Raw genomic sequence first — 22,670 nt, forward strand, 5'->3', positions numbered from 1 at the left:
TCCCGCATTTACACAGAGAATTCGACATTCTTATGTTTCTGGTTCAATGAAAAAGCACTTGACTTACCTCTTTTAGAAAACAGGGAGAATTTCAGTAGCCTTTGTAACGTATATCAATATAAAGAGGAGGAAATGTGTACTTTTCTTCCAACGATAAAGGCATTGAAATTAATTCATCCACGATGTATCTGTGCTTTAGGCCGAGATTGAAAGTTTGGGGTTCGGCTCCAGTTTGTCGTTTTGTACCCTCTGCCAAACAAGAAGTCGACCTTTAGATGTAAGTGCATACAGTTATATAAATAAGTCTAGATCAATTAACTTTTTCGTGTATAGTCGCCCAAACAATATATATCAATGACTCTTTAACACTATCAGTCTGCGTGTTACATCACATTAATTCCTGTCCATATAGATTTGTGGGTGAAATTAATCGTGCACATTTGACCCATTGGCATATGTGATAGGAAGGATTAATTAGCGTTAATGAATTCAGAATCAGTATAACTTAGTAGGTATGAAATTATATCACTGCGTAGGATTTCATACTGTCTTGCCCATGGAATCGTCTTTGAAAGTCCTGATTGACAAATTGCCCTACATCGACGTAAATAAGCACGAATTGATCAGTGTTTTAGTAATAGCCATGATAAAAAATCATGGGCGTACGTACTCAAGCAGGATTCGAACCTACGACAACCTAGCTGATCTCCGAACAGGCGTCATTTCCACTAGACCACCGAACGTCCGCCCGACAGCAAGTACTGGTTTTAATCCTTAATGATTATTATTTACGTCGATGCAGGGCAGTTTATCAATCAGTTGCATTAAAAACACCTCGACGGAAGAATTTTGAGAATTTGAATAATTACGCAGTACCCGCAGGATGCTATAATGATTGGAACCAACACTTGCTGTCGGGCGGAAGCTCGGTGGTCTAGTGGAGATGACGCCTGTCTGGATATACATCAAAAATACATAAAAAAGAAAAAAAAACAACAACGAAGCAACGGATACACACGGAAAAACTGCTCATTAAGGTATGTATACGAAGACATGGCTGTTCTTCCAGGGGGTCCTAGCACGATATTGATACACACTAAGAAATGAAAGACGGGTTCAAATTTAAACCCCCAAATTGTTGCTATACAACCACCCTATCGAGTGCAACCTTGCACCTCAATAAGCAATTTGCACCCTTAGGGGTGCAATACGCTGAATTTTGAACCTAAAGGGGTGCGAATTTGCACCCTCAGTTTTTTGCTAATCAAGGGTGCAAACATGCATCATAAACATTAATACATTGTGAATTGGAAATTTGGACGAGTACCAAGGTTTTACTCGTAAGATTATACTTACACTCTGATGGATATGTCTGCATCTTTGTAGGTACGAATACAAATATTAAGATATTTGATTTTCTATTTGCATAATAAAAGGTGCAAATGGGCACCCCCAGGGTGCTGCTACAGGGACAAATAGGGCGCAAATTTGAACCTTTATTCTTTAGTGTGTAGTGAAATAAAGAGTTTACTTTGACTGCAAGTGTAACCACGACCTCTAGTTTAATCGGTATGGTTAAGAAGCATCTTTATTGTATCTGGAATGTTATATCCAAAGAGTTCCAAGTCGATGGTAATTCCTGAGTGTCTGCAGAGTTTGCCAAGAAGTTCACTCGACAATTCGGAATAGTACTTATTCAATGAACTATTTGCGGAACTATCTGTCATGTGCCCAGCAACACTACTATTGTATTCTGCTTGGAAGAGTTCCTTCGCAATGTATTTCATCTCGTCTTTAAAGTTCTCGAAAAGGCCGATGAAGTCATAGTTGATCACACAGGGCATACACATCCGATAGTACTCTCTCCAGTGCGGATTCTTGTCTACGGGGGAGAGGTAGTATTTAATGAACTCGGCAAAGGATGGGCTCCTTCCTGAAACCATAATCTCAGAAGCACTGTTGAAGTCCGCGCGTAAAATCCACTCGAGAAACCCGTCCTTCCACACAGAATTCGGGTCTATCGTCAACTTGTCACGATATGCTGACAACACGCGGCTGTAAGGGTTACGAACGAAAATGAAGCTTCTGTAAGTTTTCAAAATGTCCAATGCTTCCGCAGGTGGAAAGCTGGATAGGGGTGGGAAGATTTTATGCGTTATCCCGTGGATGTGATACTTTAAACTACTCGTCTTGTCCATATGCTCCAAGATATCGGCGTTAGTGAGCTGCAGAATCCACCGCTTTAAAGTTGTACTGCAGACTTTCGGAATGTCACAATAAAACATTTTATATTGTGGAATTACTATGACATGGTTTAGGAAACGGAGGTACGGTAGGACGTCTTGGTGCAGATCGACTGTTGCGTTGACACCATGAGATTTGCAGGCGTGACGTAATGTCTCCTTCCGACGGAGTTGCATGATGGCGTGGTTGTAGTCATTCGTAGGCTCAACCCCTGTGTGTGCCTGGAGAATTGTGAGAGACTTAATTGGAGCGATAACTCGCAGAACCTCTATACGACATCAACGTAGAAGTTCGAGAAATCAACTTTCCTTGTTGGAGGTCACAGTATGTTTCTTATATTTAAATGCTCATTTAGGGTAAAGAATTGTCCTTGCATTATTCAATGTAATACTTATTCATACTTTGCCCAAAAGTGAATGACCTTAATTTGTAAACGGTATGTGTATGCTTACATTGGGGAAGCTCATAAATATGTTTGCTTACAGTAAGAGAAAGACCAATGCTATCTTTATGAAAACTACTGTATTCGAAGATGATTTTTTCCATTTTTTTTTTTTACAGTCAAACAGCACAGGGAGTAACTTCGAGTGGCAAGGATTGTACACATAATATACGCGAACATTCGAATTTGCTTTTGTTAATTTCAGAAGCCCTTCTATGAACCATTGTTATAGATATAGTGTGCCTATCTATAATCATATTTGAGGTTCGTGTATCAACATTTTTTTTCTCCAAAATACTATCTGATGTCATTTGATATCTATATGATGAATGCGTTCCATGCCCGGGGTTCTATGTGAAAAATACATCGTGTTTTGCGCACACATACTGTATCAACTCACATTTATTATCATTTTTTTTTATGTGGCGTGTGATACCTTTTAGTCCTATTTCACACCTCTTCTCTACACCTTCTATATATATATGCGTTGCTTCTTAAGTTTCTTTTAAGTTTTATGTCTAATCCATATACCAGAGCTCTTGATTAGAGAACATTTAAAAACGATAAAGGAGAAATAGAATAAGATGAATACAATATATTAATATGATATGATATAATAATACATGTAAAATAATATAATATAATATAATATAATATAATATAATATAATATAATAGTTATGATATAGTATAACATAATATACAATCATATCATATCATATCATATCATATCATATCATAATGAAATGCAAAAGAGAGAGAGAGAGAGAGAGAGAGATAGATAATGCACAACCTTTAAGGGTAATAACCTATTTACCTAATCTGGAAATAGCAGATTTCACCTCTGATAGAATCCTAATTATAGGTACTCACTACATGTCCATGACCTGTCACTGATCGGCTCTGCTGAGTGCTATACCCTGTAAACGCTCTTTGGGCGGATTTGTCTGTAGCGGAAAATATGTAAGATTCGTTAATATTCATTTCGTTTTCAAATGAAGAACAAAAACGATAGGCCCTCATCTTGACAGCTGCTCTTCATTGCTGTTGAATTAAACACTTTGATGGGCATCTACATTTTATAAAACATTGTATTCAATTCACAGCAATATTCTGAGTATAATCGTACGTTTTACGTCCTGTCCAAGGGACAGAGCATTCTTGCCCAACAGTCGCATTGGAATGGCATGATCACATGCAACATTGCTCAGCCGAACTCACTGCATGGGTCTCGAATCTAAGCCTATGCTTGTAAGATACTCAAGTAGTCACCACTGAGTCAGCTTGCAGCTCAGCCTTTCAGAAATCATGCTCCAGAACCAATTTTACACGCACTCCGAAATAATGATCGAGACTACCTCATCATTCATCTAAAATGTTTAGTATTAGACACAGCACAACACGTTGTCACATCCAGAATACCCCTTGACGCAAGACATAAAGAGGAAATCCATCCCCCCCCCCCTCCAAAAAAAAAAAAAATCCAAAAGAAAGAGGGGGAAAATCCTTACAGAACGTTAAAAAAAAATTACAAAAAACAAAATCAGATAACAGATATGAAAAATATGACATCTTTAAAGTTAAAATTTTCGAATATTCAACTGAGGATGTTGATGTTGTCATGCCCTCACGATATTTCATGTATATGTTATATATGAAATTTGTAAAAAAAAAAAAATAGCTAATACAGGTAAAAGCATATATTCCCATACCCAAATATATCAGATGTAACATTTGTTCTTTATTTCTAGGGTAGTTTTAAAGCAAGTTTTATATTCATACGGATGATATATTAAATTTTTGTCATTTCTGTATGTGAAAAGAATAAAAAGTGGTAATAACTTGACATCATCAAATTGCTGATTTGAATATCAATAACGACTGGTCAAGAAATGTGTCCCCCCCCCCCAAAAAAAAAAAAAAGAAGAAAAGAATGTCATAACTTCCTTATTTTTCATCTGATTTTGATCATTTTTGCACTATTCTGCAGGTCATTAATATTTTTCTTTCTTTTTTGGATTGATAAAATTTTGGAGTGTATTTCTTCTTTAAAGGGAGGGGGCGCTATACTTCATTTCTCACAGTAAGACCGCACAGTTTGGATTGGATAAGGTAGTGCTGGGAGCACCTTCCATTTCCGTAATCAATCCCGTGAAAAAGCAATGGAAGGCTGGAAGTCGCGTCGTATTTGGAAAATGACAAGCTATTTATATCATTCGAATTTGTATTCATACACGGGGATGATGTAAAATAATTTTCTTCTTTCTTTTTTTCCCCCTATCATTGTGCATTATTATTGCCATTACCGTTGTTGTCATTATCGTTATTATCGTTATTGTGTTGGTCAAACAGGGAAGGTTCATAATAAATTATGTTTTGTTTTTGTTTTTTTTGTTTTTTTTTTGTTGTCGTTGGATATAAGGAAAGATTTGAGATCGGTGACTTATCACTCAGTATGAACAATAAATCTCATTGTTGGGGAAAAAAATGTACGATTGATGTAGACATAAGAAAATGCACAAAAAAACAAACAAACACCAAATTGCACTATACATGTAATTAAGTAAACTACAAAATCGCATAAATCAACAACGAGTTATATCAATAAACGTGCTGAAGAACTAACGGTTCTTACAAAATTCACTTTCAACATCTTTCGTTTTAACGAAGCAGTGATACTTTTCACAGCTAGCTATAAGTAGCAGAGAAAAGTATCTCATCGGCCTGCACTCCTACCGTCGTAAAAATCCTTGCTTGAAATGTAACAAACAAGCAGAACATTTTCATAGGGTCCTGATTAAAAAAGATATTGAACTAGCACAACAACGAATGCATCACACAAGTGATTCTACTATAGACTTACTTTTTAACGAAAGATCACCTACAATTTCTTTTTTTTTTAAAATTTGACAATGACTCTCAGAACGAATGGATTATGGCTGCTAAGTTATCTACTAAGAATTAAGAATATGATATATGATATATATGATATATAGATAGATAGAGAGAGAGATTCGCATGAAATAATTTTGCCGATATCACTGCACATGCAAAAACATGAGGAACATTCAAATTCCAAGAACTTCTTCCTTCACAACAATGTCCGATTTTGAAGACTTTTCAACTCCCTATGTTTGTTTCATTTTACCCAATAAATCAAAAATTTTCTCGAAGTTAGAGATTCATACCGGTTAAAAAAAATCACAAGCTCCTTACCCCTGGTTACGAAATGATACCCGTCACGGAGTTTGAAGATGAAGAAGGCGCAGAAGATGAATCCGATGACGACTCCCTGTCGTCTCCTCTTGCTCAACATTGCTGTCGTTGTCTGCTTTTCCTCTTGTGCAAAAGTTCAGTAAACGAAATACTCTAAGTGCGATTCAATTCAATATCCTGGTTGACTCTGCTAGAGCAAAATCAAACGAAAAGATCCATTAACGTTTCCAAAAAAGTCAAACTTAATAAAAGAAAATCTTGGTATCTTAAAGTTTCCCACCATTAAAAAAAAAAAAAAACAGTGATAGTTGAAGCAATTGTGTACAAACATAGAAGAGACCGTGATGTCATTATCCGACAACCCGGGGTCCGCACACTTGAAATCATCACCTAAAAGCCTTTACATAAATCTCAGAATGGCCAAAGTCCCTGAGATGCAGCTGTGACAGACTTTCAAAGAGAAGTAAAATTCATTTCATGAAGTCTCTCATAAGTGTGTCCTACGCACGAAAAGTCTCCGAGACTTTCATGAAACGGACCCTCACTCCGTTGGTTTCTTCAACAAAATTTTGCGACACTTATGTGTTGGTCGAGTATTTGGAAATTACAACCAATTCCTCCAAAAATGTTATCTTCTTACCATGCTACAAGTAGAAATTTTCTGAGGCGAGGTGTACTGTGATGATGCTGATCTGCAGAAGTATACGTACTACGTATGTCAATGTGATACATGTCCCGCAGGCCTTTTCAGACTTTCCACACCTCATATAGAGTATATTTTCGTATACACTGACAGTAGGCCAGTTTTAAATATCATTCAAGAAAAATAGTGAAAATCGATGGCGAAGATTTACACAGATGTCGAACATCGTGCTGGATGGTATGGCCAATAAACACCAGAGATTTTCTCTCGTTGACTTCCGTGAAAATTTGAAATTACCCTGGTTTGCTGAATTCCTCGTCTGAAAACAGGCATACATCAGGGTTATTTTCAGCAGATTTGTGTCATGCGTTAGCGGCAATCATACATATACGTCAGTGTATTATTCTGCTCTGTAAAAGAATAGTATGAATTATTGCCATGTCATAATACTATCTATAGCTCTATCTCAGTTATATACGCATAATCTTAAAACGGATCTCTGTTAGCAGGGTAACGAAAACGGGAGTATAGATCGGCAAGTTCAGCACGTGTAAGCGGTTGAACTTGATCACTTCCTACAACGTAGCTCCATCGGTTGATGTTCATGATGTACTATATCAAGAACAGAAAGAGGCAGTACTTACTCATTTCTTGTAGGAGAAGCCCCAAGAGCCTGTTAGAAGACTGGAAAAATGCATCGATGGTCCAGGTGTCATACATCGCACCCAGCTCCATCACGTGTGTTTAATTTATCGAGTAAGGTGATAATCGATGAATCCACCGACACAGCCTCGATGATTAGCGCGTACGAATAAGGACATCAGCAGGCAGACTGAATAATAATTGAACAGTTCTTTGTACCTCGATGATGAAGGGAATGTACTTGTCATTAATGTAGCAGAAGGTGCGATTGTTGTGATTCTTCTGGCTTGCATGCAGCCACTTGCACAAATCCATAGGCGTTTTCACATCAGCCCGATGTTTCGAAATAGCGCGCTATTTTGCTGACTATAAATATCTCGAGCTTGGATGTTTATCGGGCTGATGTGAAAACGCCTATTCAGAGCGAACCATCTCGAAAATTACGCAACAACTGAAAAACAGCAATAGGTTCGCTGTTTCGCCCCCCCCCCCCATGCATTTTTCAAACAAATAAGGCTCCTTGGTTACAAATGATTGTGACCCAACAACTCAAGTGCAACATGAAAAACATAATTCTAATTTGTAATGTTTTATATTTGGTATAATAGTGTAATAAGATGCATGACCTTCCCTCCCGCCCCCCCCCCCCCCCATTATGTTGGTCGTCCCTTCTTTCTCGATATACTTCTCTCCTCCCTGCCCTTTACTAGCAGTACGAAATACTAGTACAGCATGCACTTCATAGTACTCCCATGACCCTGGGACAGGTAGTAAAGACCTGCTAAAGTCGCAATAATTCTATACTGAGTTTTCCATTTCAAGGAAGACTGAGACAATGTTCTCTTGATCCGTACTCCCATACCTGGGACATGCTTCATAAAATGCTTAACCTGAGAAAAACTCTTTTGAAAATACACCCGAGTTTTTCTCCTGCAGGTAAAACGTTTTATGCAACAGGCTCGTGGTTCATAACATGAATGATATATTTTGTTACCTGTCGAGGTTGTTGTTGTTCCTATGAACTCTTGAGTGTTTACGTTTTTCTGGATTAAACAAAAGTAAATGATTGTGATCATAATCATGAATATAAGGAAAGACATCTGGAAACGAAAAGACTGAAAACACCAGCATGATATCATATTTATTGTCGTATATATAGAGTCTTCTTTATGTCCTCTGACACGTCCGAGTGATTTCATACGAACCTATTACTCTTGTGTTGGCATATTGTATCAGGCCCAAAAATGCATTTGTCAAACTCTAGCTGAAATACCGCCTTTGATATGACCATTGTTTTTGTTTTTCTTTCCATATTAACATTTCATGTTATTTACTCGGAGCATTTTTCACCCACCTCAGCATAGATTGGGTTGAATTCTCTTCTCTAACGAGAAGACTTCAACCAAAGACTGAAAAAAGTGTTAACGCCTAATTCTCTCCGGTATGATTACCGAGTCTAACAGACACGAGAGTGGTGCATGTTTCTTGCCGAGACTTCGTTGTGTGCTGTCATCCATTCAAAAGATGGTTACATGTACTCCCATTCTCAGCACGGTCTGTCGTTAGCATAAGTTGAGTAAAGATCAGGTTCAATTGGTTCTTTGTTACGTAGCACATGACATTGCTAATTGCCGAGAAGCGCTGCACGTGCAGATGCTGCTGATAATTGTGCTCAGTTACCAGCCTGGTTACGTCATCCGTTTTACACACTGATATAAAAAAGTTGAGAACAGGATCAAAGCTATTTTGTAGGGATTAAAATGAAAACTAAAAGAGCAACATTTGAATCAGTTTATTAGTTATCTAACCTAACAACATCTGGATTAAATGGGTAATATCGAACTTTGAACATTAATTCTTTGCTTTATACTAGGAATTCTAAATGCAGATAGAGGAATTCAGAATTGTGTAATGATTCCCTCTTCTCCCTCCATTATGCTTCTGTTCGCAAATAAGTAGACCATCCAAAGGGGTTTCAGATTTATTCGTTGTCATTTCTTGTCGTTTTCCCGCGTCATTAGTTTTGTGGAAATAAGTCAGCCCATCTATATGAGGAACATCTGGAGGTGTGTAAAGTGAAAGATCGATAAAGCAGCGCGGAGAAAACACAAATCTGGACTGTCAACACTTGATAAATGTACATGAAAATCGTAGATCGTGCTTAGAAGTGCAGATGGGCTTATAGCACATAGGAATCAATAACCGAGTCTATATGTATAGTGGAGCTTAATACATATAACTTGTATTTGTGATTGCCTTCGGTTCCTTAGTCTACTAATAATCCAGAGTGGATGGCAGCTTTCCTCCTGTGAGGTGCGATTCGCGTTGGTAGTTGACTATACGTTCTGGCACAACTTACGTGCTTATTCCAGTTAAAGGACAATTCCAGAACAGTGATAACTCTGAAAAAGTAAGAAGAAAACAGTGAAAATTTGATCCCATAAAAATTTGGAAAGTTATGAAATTTGGGAGTTTTGTTAATTTCGACGCAAAACAGTTCCTGAGAATTAACTATGAATGTGCAAAATTGACAGCATCAACGCTTCGTAATTTGCAATATAAACCCCTCAAACAAGTCCTGCAATTCCAGTTTGATGTATCATAGCTCTCTTTGAACTACATCTTTTTATTCAAATGTGACACCACAGGAAAGCCTTATTAATTTCCTTTGCAATGACAACTCACTTGTTTACATTATGCATTCTTGAAATGCACAGGACATAAATAAGTATGAGGAAAGGTCAAATGTGAAATGTTGCAAAATGAGCAAAAGTGGTTTGTGTAATCCCATTTGTTTTGTCTTTTCAAGAAAGGCAGGTGTTTGGAAAGAACGCATTGTGAGATTATCATTACATTCCAGGTTTTATCCATGATTTTAAAAAATGCAGTTTGCAGATTGAAATTAAACATAAAAGTTGACCAAACAATAATTAAATGTTACAGAAATTGAAGTTTTTGAAAGTGTGTGCTATTCAGCATTGTTTATTCTGGTATATAGTGGTCCTTTCCATGGTAAACTGTACATCATCAATTGCGCATTCCAGAAACACCCAATCCTAGCAAGTGAGGTGTCATTTTAAGGATAATTAATCAGACTATAATCATATAGATTATGATATCAAATATATTTTACTGATTAATATATGATGATTACAATACCTATATAAGAGAAATATGATTATCAAACATTGATTTGCAGAAATTAGTTTGTGGGGTTTATTTGTTCATAAAATCTTGATTTCTATATTTGCTCAAATGCAATTGGCCCCTTTAGAAATGCTTATATATATATATATATATATATATATATATATATATCGGACTGGTTACTACTTCGAAGTTAGCAACGAATAACCTGTTATTTCACACTTCTATTCAGCAAAATTTATTTTTTTTTTGTACATGATTAATAGAAAATTGTAATATGATAAAATTCGGTCAGGCATGTGGTCATTCATACCCTTGTATAATTACCAACTATTTGAGAACTGTTTAAAAAAAAAGAAAAAGAAACAACGAATCTTTAATTTGAATTTGCATTTGATTTCGATTTGACAAATATTTATTTTTCGTTTTCTTGCCAAATTCTGCACTTTATGGATAGTTGTATCTTCCCAGATAGTGGTTTTTCGTCTTCGCTTAGATATTGCAATTACGTGTATTAGATTGATTCTAAGTACAATATGAGACTGTGAAAATTGTGTTAAAGGGGAAGGCTAGTAACTGATCAGTGGGAATCAGTGGAAATGCTGGGAGATGATTGTTCCAATCCTTATGGGATTCATTCAAGAGTTCATTGTATATGTATTGTTGTGTGAAAATTATTTGCTTCAGAACGGTCTCATATTCAAGTAATGTGCAGATTAATGCTCCGTCACTGACCAGGGACGCTAACCTGGAAGCATTAAACTGCACATTACTTGAATATGAGACCATTCTGAAGCAAATCATTTTCACGCAACAATAGATATACAATGAACTCTTGAATGAATCCCATAAGGATTGGAACAATCATCTCCCAGCATTTCCACTGATTCCCACTGATCAGTTACTAGCCTTCCCCTTTAAATTTGCATCCCAATAGATCATATATATAAAAAGACGGAAAGACACAACTACCTATATAAAATGCTATACTTATAATGATATAAGACAGAATTTCACATTTCTCGTCTTTGTTTCTTATTGGTTCGACTTTGTTAAACATTTCTTGTTTGTCAATTTGGCACTGTCAAACTGAATATCGCCATGGAGTGGCGTTTCTCTGTGAGATCGACCCCAAATCCCATACAGGCAGTATGTCTTCCATTACGAGTCTCGTCATCCGGCCTGACTAAAATGAATAAATTGAGTGTTAATAAGTGTGCATGAAATTTAATCTTCTCCTTCGCCTTCCAAATGCACAGCAGATCAAGTACATTTCAAACTTCCATCTATGTTATACTACATCAGAAAAGTAATTAACTAGTCAGTTTCCTTCAATGTCCTTGTCGGTGTTATCTTTTAAATGAGGCATAATTCATTAAATGGAGAAAGTGTAAAATGTAGTAATCATGGTTTTGTTTGATGAATCAAATGACCTGAGAAATCGCTGAATCAAGCAGCGAATCATTTCACCCGTATACATGTGCAAAAACGTTCATTTTATCACACCACGAGAGAGCAGACATGAAAACTATGCGGCAATCAGTGGATGAATCGATCAAGCCATTCAATTTATTTTATGCAAACAGTGACTTCATTTTTAAATCAAACTCAGGTATGCCCACGAACAACATAGTGTTTTATACTTTAAGAACAGTAAAATCGATCGCATTTTCGCCATATTTTGGTACACGATCAATGAAAAATAATGATCATGTGTATGAGTTATGATTCATTATTCTCAGATTTATCAATTCGATTTGTCGTTATACGCGAGCGTGAAATCGATGTCACTTGTTGAACGAAATGGGGGTGGGGTGAAGATTGTGTTCGCCTGCATTGTGATTTTATTATTTCAAATGTTTGGATGTAACATCACATGTACCTGTGTGCTTTTTTTAATCGTCATGTTTAATGCTGGCATAGGCATTATAAGTACATTGGAAACACATATGCACATCGCATGGTATATATGCTCATTGTTGTCTATGCATGCAAACGCAATTGAAATGGAATTCAAACCTAATCAATATTACAATGAAATCCTTCTCTAATCTTTTGTTTAAATCTGTTCAGTACAACCAGCATCATATGACATGAACCTTGTAAGTGCTACTGTGTTTTCTTACAAGATATGAGACATGTTAACTTTACTTATGTAACTTACTCTGCTAGTAAGGCAATCAACCAATGTACAGATACAATGATTTGTCACTCTTTCTTTTTTCATATTGAGAAAGTCGCAGTTTGCTCTCCAATATTCTCAAAAGATGACAAAAATATTCATTTCAGCATGCCTTTCACGCTTTTAATTTTTCTGTTTATGTGGCTCAGCTTGCCAAGAACATGGATCAGAGATCGTCACACTGCGTAGCAGGCCTTCACATTCAAGGGACGTCACAATATACTGTCCTTCACCTATTCGTTACAGATGGTTATATGAATCTTCAGGCAGTTCTCGGCCGGGATACTTCTTTAATAAGCCTACAATGATGTACTCCCTTATTTCAAAAAGAGTGATATTAAGTCATGATTACGTTCATTACTCAGAGTGAAAACATGAAATGTGATTTATCTTTTTTTTCAGTTATTTTGTGTACACTTGGAGACACTACTTTATTGCAGTCGTATACATTTCATGTTATTAGGGCAACATTAAATATGGCACTAGACGTAACATTCCTGGCGTCTGGAGATGTTGTATAATCTTTGTAAGATATTAGATGGAGTTGTAACTCAAATGTAAACTCTGCAAGACAAATTCGAACATAATGGTCTGGGATGGATGAAGTTTCATTTTACCCTTTAAGGATAGGATATGGCATACCTATTTTCCATTGGCAAACCAACTACATGTATTACTTTAGAAGATAATTAAGACAATACAAAGATTAAACTTAGTGGAATCTGAGGAAAACTTCAAAGATAGGTACACAGTTGTAAAGTGTTCTAGTGAGTAGAATTTGCGTGTGTGTGTGTGGGGGGGGGGGGGGGGACCGATAGTTGTTTCAGTGCAAATACGGAATGAGGAAGCTACGCTGCCGCATTCTGCTGCAACCACTCGTACACGACGTCGGCATTACGCTCAACCCAGTTGATGTTTCCCCGAACCTTTTCTATGGCCTGCTGTCTACCTCGCGCTCCCGCTCCTCCATCTGGATACTCGGCGAAGAAATCCAGCATCTACAGCAATTTAAGCAAGCAAAAAATCAGTTTTGTTAAGATATGGAATTTAAGCTCTGTACTGTTTAAGAACCTTGGACCTGTTGAAAATTACAAGATGAAGTTCAACTTGGCTTGAGAGAAGGTTAAGTTATATGCCATTAGAAGCAAGTCTCAGCAATTCAAACAACTCTATCGTAGACGTGTTACCCTAAACAAGCTCTTACAGAGGTCATGAATACAAAAGTATTTCATAAATCACCTTTAAAGATTACCATCTCGGATTGCATGTAATTATGTTATGTAACATGTAATTATGAACCTATAGGTTTCATTTTGCTGTACCCTGTACTTGAGTGACTTAATTAAGACGTTATGCGAGTACTTTAGTACTGATAGTTAAATATTGATACATAGTTGAGAGTATTGATGGTGACACAAAATTTGCTCCTGCGACAATATTGCTCAGGTCATATATTCTCCAAGAAATTAGGGTCAGGGGTTGTGATAGGTTTTTAGATCTAGTTTGATATGATTAGGATTAGGGTTAGGGCAATGTTTGTGAGTAGAATTTATGTTTGGGTTAGCGTGCAGATATTTAAAGGGAGCAATGGTCACAGGAAAAAATGTCATGGAGCCAGTTTTGATGATGATAAAACAGATTGTAATCCAATTTGATGAATTCTTTTCAATGTCCTTAAATCTATTCCTATAATGCGTGGGTGCGAATATACCCTCAAGAATTAGAAAAAGCACATACCTCCTGAAGTTGGAGCTCTGTGGAGTAGAACTCGGTAAGGCCTGGAACTACGCGACCCAAATATCTGTCGCTCACAGTAAACCTGAAGCATGAGACATTATTGGTCAATGACATGACAAAATCACGTTTAATCTCTTCTCCTTGACCTATTAAAGTCATTGTGAACACTGATATGATTTAAATTGGATATCGCTGTCACAATGAACACCTCTTTTTATGTATGCGCCTACTGCACTTTATGCAATTCTCGGATGTTGCAAAATCAATCTTGAAAATTAAGGTCTGACTGTTGAGTTTTATGTATGTTTAAGACCACGTCAGAACAATTAAAAGCACGTCTTTCTTTTTTATTTCTCTGGCTGATATAGCTTCTTTGGCAAATATGCACTTTTTATTTTGAATGTCACATGTTAGATGCATTGTATGATCTACCTTTCCTACTATTTTTTTAATATATCTACACACATCTTTTTTTTTTCACTGATTAAAGACCCAGCAAATGTGGTCATTTCGATTTTTTTAATTTTGCCTTGTTTTGACAGGTTTCTTTGCAAATGTCGGACATAATTTGCATAAACAAACAACATGTTGGGATGAAACCTGTTAGAAAAGCGTCCTGCTGACCTTATAACTTGATTACGTATTCAGAAAAAAGTTTTTTTTTTCAACATTTCATTTTATTTCATTTGTTTTTCCATATACAAATACCGATGTAATAAAAAAGTATTACCAAAATCATCAAATAACAATGACGAATATTGTACAAGAAGATGAAATGGCTTGAAGCAAACACAAATACGAACATCAAATAAATATCAAAAAACAGCCTTAGTCTGTATGACATCGGGAGTGACAACCACCACAAAGAATTCTGAGGGCATAACAACTTCTCTTTTTTCTTTCATTTTCTATAATATGTCTCTTTCTATCTACTTTTGCTTTTTGTTCAAACAATATCAAATGTAAACTGTTTCCTCTCTCTGTCCTCTGTCTCTGTCTCTTTGGGTTTTTTTTCTCTCTCTCTGTCTCTCTCCTTTTGTTTCAGTGTTGCCTCTCTGATAAATCGCTTGGAAATAGATGCCTGAAATTAGGACTCATTGAAAAAATCTGATAGTAAATCATTCATTTTCAGTACAATGTTTTCATGTTACTATGTGTCATGGAATCTACGGAAATACGAAATTTCCTCTGCAAAAGAAACAACAGCATGTTACAAGAAGATATCCAATTTCCGTACTTATAAGCATAATAGACCCTCTTGTAAATGATAGATTATTGCTGAAAATCTGCCTTTTTTTTAATGGCTAAAACTCACCTTTCCACTAGGATCGGCCAGTTTTTCCTGACCCAGTCCCACGCGATAGGGTTTCCGACGGGGTTGTCGCCCACATAACCAATTACGCTGAAGAAATCCTGGTCTCTCACGAAGCTGTCCTCAGACAGGAGTGTATCGAGGTAGCTAAAGGGGGAGCAAATGTGTGCTTTCTTCAACTTGATACTTAATTTTGCTCTTTGGTATTGCTATTTGGGGTGTGGATGTTCTAGCAAACGTTGTCGAGATGGATTCATGGTTTTGCACGTAAGATCTAGAAGTGACACAAACTGAGAGCAGGAAAAAGCTTCAACATGAATGAAGAAGAGTTTACAGCTCTGGTAACTCTCGCAGGACTCAGTTTAACCCCTTGGTATAACTTACAATAAATTGTGTTTTCTTGTATTTTATAGGTAGACGCTGAAAATGAGCTTTAGTATATTAACATAAATCTGAATGTCATTTGGAATATATCGTACCGTTTGACTATTTGAACAGGTAAAAAAAATCCTAGGTAAATCGTTCGATGCAAAAGAGTACTAAGAACAGAAATAAGGCTATGAGGTTATAACATGAGTGGTAGAAATACACGGAATACAGAGCAATGGGTCTACCCAGATTGTATAAGTTTGACCCGCTAGATACATGGACCTGTCAATAACTGATGATTTGATTTCCAATTAAAGGATATACACCGGTCCCTCTAGATATGGCTCACTTCTGGGCTGGCTATCTGATTAGCATTGTGTGTGAGCCATTGCATTCTCTTGTATATAAACTGAGGCACGCTTGGGACAGAAGAAAGGCAACAAAATGAGCTCTGTGAGTACACACACATGCATATGCACATAAAAAATACGTCTTTGTATAATCATGTACGAAACGGAAAGGGAAAAGCGTGCCAAAGTATGTTCGTACGTGCATGTAATGTGCTTGATTTCTGTTTCGGCTTTTGTGTAAGATTTTGGCTACTTTTGCTTCAAAGGTACGGTAGGGTATGGGAGTTGGACATGGTCTAGCTGGTTTATTGCCACTTGGTCTAATATCAGATGCTCTACTTTCCAGTTCGTCTAACATTACTACGTCTAAACTCATTTAGTATACTATCAACATCGTCGAATGCCGTTTGCTCTAATCCTTACTTGGTCTAATGCCCAGTTTGGCTAATTATCGTTTCGTCTTATGACCAGATGGTCCAACTGCAATTTTGTCTCCTGGATTTTTCCCATTTTTTCGCCTAATAAACTTTGGGTCACTGAGACGAAATGGGCACAGTCAATCTGTAAGTAGATCAACTGGTAATGAGGCTTAGAAGCAATAAACCATTGGACTATATAATGGTCGTTAGACGAGCTGGTTGTAGACGAAACGGAGTGAGACCATGTGGGTTGAGACTACGTAAATGGCTATTATGCAGAGCGAGCGGGAGTAGACCAAGTGATAAATCCCTGGTCTGACTTACTTGGACAGGATCCAGGGGATCCTAGTCTGAGCCATGGCATAGAGAAGTCTCGTTCTCTCAGAAGATACGTCCTCCTGCAGGTATCGCAGCCTCAGTTTATTCCACTCCTCCTGGCCGCCGATTTTCTGCATGCCAAATTCAAACACGTCGGAACGAAGGTTTGGCGACACGCTGGAAGACAACGAAACAAAAAATAAAAATTTGTTTTATATCCAGTAATCTCTTCCAACATTTTGAGATACACGATAGTAATACAGCTTTTGTATAGACAAAGAATTCGAAATTTAATTATCAGTTGCTATTAAATCGTTGAAACAAATATCAGTACATTAGTAATGACAACATAATAACTGCACCTATATACAAAGATCTTGACCAACCATCAAGACAGTTTGTTATGCCTTTACGTAATAAATGGTCTAATGTTTGCTTTCGTTCATGTAGAAAATACAGTCGAACTTTGAATTTGCATATCTCACCGACGGACAACAGTTTTACCATGCAGAGCAGGCAACACCATCCTCTGTTAACAAAACGTATACATTTTCCTTGATTGTTGAAACCTGAAAAGTTTCAGCTCGAAGTTCGACTGCGTAATCTAAACATAAATAAAATGTCGGATGAGTTTGTTCTTGTTATCTACTGAAATTACGAGGTTTATAAAATACAAAGATGCTGATGGAACGATGCACTAAAGATGAAGAAGTCATGAGAAGATTGAGGCTTGACACTTTCTGCTACGAGTCAGTATCTATGAAGGCTGTTGATTTGATACCTGAAGACGAAATTTTGAGAAAATGAATGGTCAGTTATACTGGAACTGAAACCAAGTTGATATTGTATTTACTCTCCGTGAATTATGAGACAAAAGCACGAATGATCCACTTACTATGAGCCATTCAGATAGTCATTAAAAAGGCTGACTGCCTGGTCGATGCATTCCCGATTTCCATGTTTACATGCCAAGTCGATAATGTCAGATCGAAGGAACCTGCAAGACAACGACAACATAACCTTGATTTGACAATCACTGCGAGAAGAGAAATGGGCTCACACCATATTATCGTGATGTTGATATTCAATTCATTATCATTATGCAACCAGCTATATATCTCGGGTGGTAGCCAGAAACTTACTACTCACAAATACAGAAATGCCAGAGGTGAAAACAGAAACGTGAAGTCACACGACTTTCCGTTGCATCATCTCCCTAATCACTAGTACTTCCTTATATTTTCAACTTTCTTGTTTGAATTAGCTTTAGTATTCACTGAAGAGGGTAATTTCAAACATAAAAGAAAAAAAAACACGTAAGATTTTTCAGCTAACACTACAGTTTTTTTGGGATTGATTTTCATAATGACAAATAGAGTGTTACAAAAAGCTTATAAATTCATAATCATTGCGATGTATTTCAAAATCAATAGCTTGATATCATGAACTTATGAGTTTGAGGTGCTATGAAAAAGCATGAGGTATTCGCAAAATTAAACTTATCTGGTGTGTGACAAAACTCGAAATTGAATAATGCTGAATTTGTACATTCTTTTTAAAGAGGCTGGATGAAATCATATAGGACATTAAATCCTCACGACCGACTTTACTTCGCTGGTTTCATAATTGCTTCGATCATTCTTGACTTTGAGAGAGAGAGAGAGAGAGGGGGGGGGGTTCCCATGTCATACATCACTAATTGTTTCTCCCTGATTACATCATACGATAATCCCCTACCAGTGGCGGATCTAAAGGGGAGCGCAAGAGGCGCACGCCCCCTTTATTTATCATTAAAAACAAAAGAAATAAAAAGAAAAAAATGAAATGAAACCCGGAAGTGGCAACAGAAATATTAGTTGTACCCCCCCCCCTTTACAGAATTCCTGGATCCGCCCCTGCCCTACTGTGGAGATGAGATCCTGTTGTGTTTTCTCTTACCTATCCAGATGAGAGCCCGTGTCAGTCCAGCCTAGATCCTCAAATACACCTCTCGTTAGGTTCTCAATGTAGTCCTTGTAGAGATGGAAGAATATTTGAATGTGAATATTTATCCTTCTTAAAATGATAATAGAAGTATTCGTGAAATTATGATATATTTGCTTACTTGACTCGTGCTATTTGCTCTACTACTGGCCTGACTATTCTGTGTGATATTTCTACGGTTATTATTCCCACCACTTTAAGGGAATATCACTATAACATGTACTTAACCCTCAAAAGCCTGGGGGTTGAGGATGATTGAGCCCCCTCTCCCTCGTCATTTTTCACGATAAATCCGTAACGCAAAAAGCTCGGGCCGCGATGTTACATGACTTTTTTCTTTTAACTCTTGCGCAAATACCGAGACCAAATTCGCGACCCCCGGGTGAGCGGTTCCGAAGTTATGCAATATTTTGTAAGTGCGTTTCAGACCTAAAATTGTGATTTCATGTACAAATCCAATGCAAGTTCTGTTCTAGCCAAACTTCATAAATGCATAAATTTTTACTTTTATTGATCAAAATAAATTCATTTCGTGTTCTCTATGATCAGAATAGTGTCGCCGAAGATTTCCGTCGAAAAAACCAAAAAAATAAAAATAAAAAATTGACAACAATGAAATACGTAAGAAATTCTAAAGCAATAAAATATATAAGAAAAATTTTAATACAACCATTTTTTTTTTTTTGGATGTACAGTAAACAAGAATTGTAAAAATAGCACCAAGACCTACAGATTCAATTAACTATTCCCTTTTCAGTTCTGTGGATTACATCAAGGATTACCCCCCCCCCCAAAAAAAAAAAAAAAAGTCTTGCTAGGCATCAAAATAGCCCAGTCATTTTTGGTTTAAATCGAAAACACATTATTAGCTTGCCCGATTGCCATTTCCAATTCCTCCTGCAGTTTTTCGCCCAAATTGATTTCATCCCATCAGGCAATGGGATGCACTTACCCTGTAGAGACCGTAGCCCGGATTGAATCGCATTAGCTCCCCCATCCACAGAAGACTGTCCCTAGCTGTGTCCCACGGTACAAACTCCTGCTCGCGTGTCAGGTACTTGGTCATGTCAAGAGGTATATTGTACTCCAAGAGGTTTGCCCTTTTCAGCGTTCAATAATGTTGAGGAAAATAAGGAAGACAATCAGAGCTTTAGGGTTGGATTATTACATGTCTAGTGTATACTCCGACCTATCTATCTGTCTGTCCGTCAGCAATCAAAGCATCTATAACTTTTAAAGGGGAAAAGTCCAGTCCAAATATACGTTAGTCTGATAAGAAAGAGTAAAATATTACGAGTTCAGCGTTAAAATTTTGATCGAAATCGGATGAAAAATAAGGAAGTTATGACATTTTGAAGTTTAGCTAATATTTGAGGAAGCAGTTCCTGAACGGTCATTAGGAATATGCAAATGTCAGACTAAGCATGTCATGCCCTAACAACTTGTCATACTGTTTGTACATAAAATATGAAATTTCCAGCTTTTTTCATTCAAACACAATTATGCCCGAGGCTCAAATCCTGATATATCTAACCGATCACTATTCTGAAGTTATTCAACAGGGAATAACATCATGCTTCACACTGAAATAACAGAAACATTGAATTTTCGTCATATTTAGTACATGATCACTGGAAAATTTTGAGGTTATGACATGGTCAGCTCACTCATGTGCATATTCATATCCACTGTACAAGAAATGTTTTGCAGAAATTAGCAAAACTTTAAAAACTTATTACTTCCTTATTTTTCATCCGATTTCAGTCAAATTTTTACTGTTGAACTCGTAAGATTTTACTCGTTTTTATCAGACTAACTTATTTTTGGACTGGATTTTCCCTTTTAGGTGAGTATAGTGCGCGCGGGTTTGTTTGTCTGCCTGTTTCTCTTTCCGACTATCTCTTTATGATGGATATGGCACCTATTCTTTCAGTCCAAGTCAAATCATAATCACATCAAACATGAAATGACTCCTACTTTTATTTGAAGTGTTTTTGGTGTGTATCTCTGTAAGATGAGGAAAAAAGAATATTTTCTTAACGTTAGCAGAAAACAACAACAAAAAAATAACAACGAAATCTTATATTGCAAAAACTGCGTCTGTAAATTACAATGATTCAACTCTATAGGAAATCTTTATGCATTCATTTCGGCCTACACATTAAGTATGGAAAATGGTTCAAGTTAGACCTTACTAGATGCTATATCGGACATTTGATTTTGCAACAATTTTTCTTTGTGTTGGGTGCAAAACTAAAACTAAACAATCGGTCTGTCATATAAGTCTCATTGACAATGGTTTAACCCAAAACAAGCAAAGTGTTATCGCCCCATCTTCTGATTAGGAATCTAGACTCAGAGGCTGTAATCTACGCTTTCGAAGAATATACTTGGATATCTCACCTTGCTAAGTTGAAGGCATCATCGATAAGACCAGCTCGTTCAACTGACATGATATCCTTTGTGGAGAAATAAAAATGGACTTACATTATCTAAGCCTCAAGAGTGGAAGAACTGCAATTCCTCAATAATGTTTATGTTGACTTCGATAAATAGAGCAAACTCCAATGAACAGCATGGACTATGGTAGCCGTGTATCTAAGCCGTGTTGGACCCCTTCGAAAAACAGCAATTTGCTGAAAGGGCTGTCCATCCCACAAGTGGTAAATAAATAAATACACAAAAAAATACAAAAAAAAATCGGATGTGAATAACATTTTAGAATCCCAACTTTCACATATATTCTCCTAGAAGTAATAAATAAGACGAGGCAAGTGATGGTATCATCCCCTCCCATCTTTCTCTGTGCTTTCTACACAAACTAATATTAAAAACGTTGTTTTGATCTATTATTTTACAACTGCCTGGAGGCCTATAGCTATGTACAATCAGTCGATGTGAAGGATACAACTTATTCTTGTTGACTCTATGTAAATAATGCCGAAATCTAGAAAACGTTTACTAGTATGACCAGCTCAATGGGAGACTAACTGATGACACCATCAACTCCGCCAATTTCCGTATATGACGGTTTCCAATATCGATGTTTATGAAACATGTGAATTCCAAAACTCCACAAGTCTTTTTATTTCAGATCCAACTGTAACAAACTCGCCACCATTTCATTCGTTCGTTTGGTTTCAGCCTAATCATTCAAGTGAACATGAAGATGATGTTATATCGCATTTAACATCTTTCCCACTGTAGAAAGCTATAGGGCGTTAGCATTATTTGTCCTTCGGAATTATGTAACCTACCCTACATGACTGTGATCACTAGCGGCAATATTGAATGCAGCATTAGACCATTCATTGCCTCTTTGACTGCCACACGCCAATAAAGGTTGTATTTACAATTTAAATGGATAACGGTCGACGTGATTCTAGATATAATCACATGTTTGGTATATAAATGACAAGACGAAACTAACAGGGCCTACAAGGTTGCGTGACTGTATCACTCCGGATTTTACTGGGACAACATTTCTAACATGCGTTTTGTGCGAGCTCTATCACGGGGCTGCACGGGACAGAAAAAAAAAAAAGAAACCCACAATGTTTGTGAGTCAAGTAACTCGGTATATTCAATTCAATATAGAAAGATCAGAACATAATATGTGTGATATGATGTAACATTTTATCTGAGTAAAATGTCATTAATGCGTATC

The 22,670-nt window shown here is 36.9% G+C and overlaps 1 protein-coding gene across 1 annotated transcript in view; it reads right to left on the minus strand.

The window, feature by feature from the left end:
* Positions 1–13,363: 13,363 nt before the first annotated feature.
* The window catches only part of LOC139719416 (glutamyl aminopeptidase-like), a 33,336-nt gene continuing 24,029 nt past the window's right edge, over positions 13,364–22,670 (minus strand). Inside the window, exons 15-22 of the mRNA XM_071630832.1 lie at positions 21,407–21,462; positions 19,956–20,103; positions 18,959–19,032; positions 17,916–18,017; positions 17,027–17,197; positions 15,568–15,711; positions 14,253–14,334; positions 13,364–13,513 (exon numbers count right to left, since the gene is read on the minus strand). Of these exons, the coding sequence (XP_071486933.1) occupies positions 13,364–13,513; positions 14,253–14,334; positions 15,568–15,711; positions 17,027–17,197; positions 17,916–18,017; positions 18,959–19,032; positions 19,956–20,103; positions 21,407–21,462 (927 nt within the window). The remainder of the gene's footprint in view (positions 13,514–14,252; positions 14,335–15,567; positions 15,712–17,026; positions 17,198–17,915; positions 18,018–18,958; positions 19,033–19,955; positions 20,104–21,406; positions 21,463–22,670) is intronic.

Source organism: Diadema antillarum, unplaced genomic scaffold, assembly GCF_040938485.1.
Source record: "Diadema antillarum isolate AM-2024a unplaced genomic scaffold, OU_Dant_1.0 scf00000110, whole genome shotgun sequence".
NCBI classification, from domain to species: domain Eukaryota; kingdom Metazoa; phylum Echinodermata; class Echinoidea; order Diadematoida; family Diadematidae; genus Diadema; species Diadema antillarum.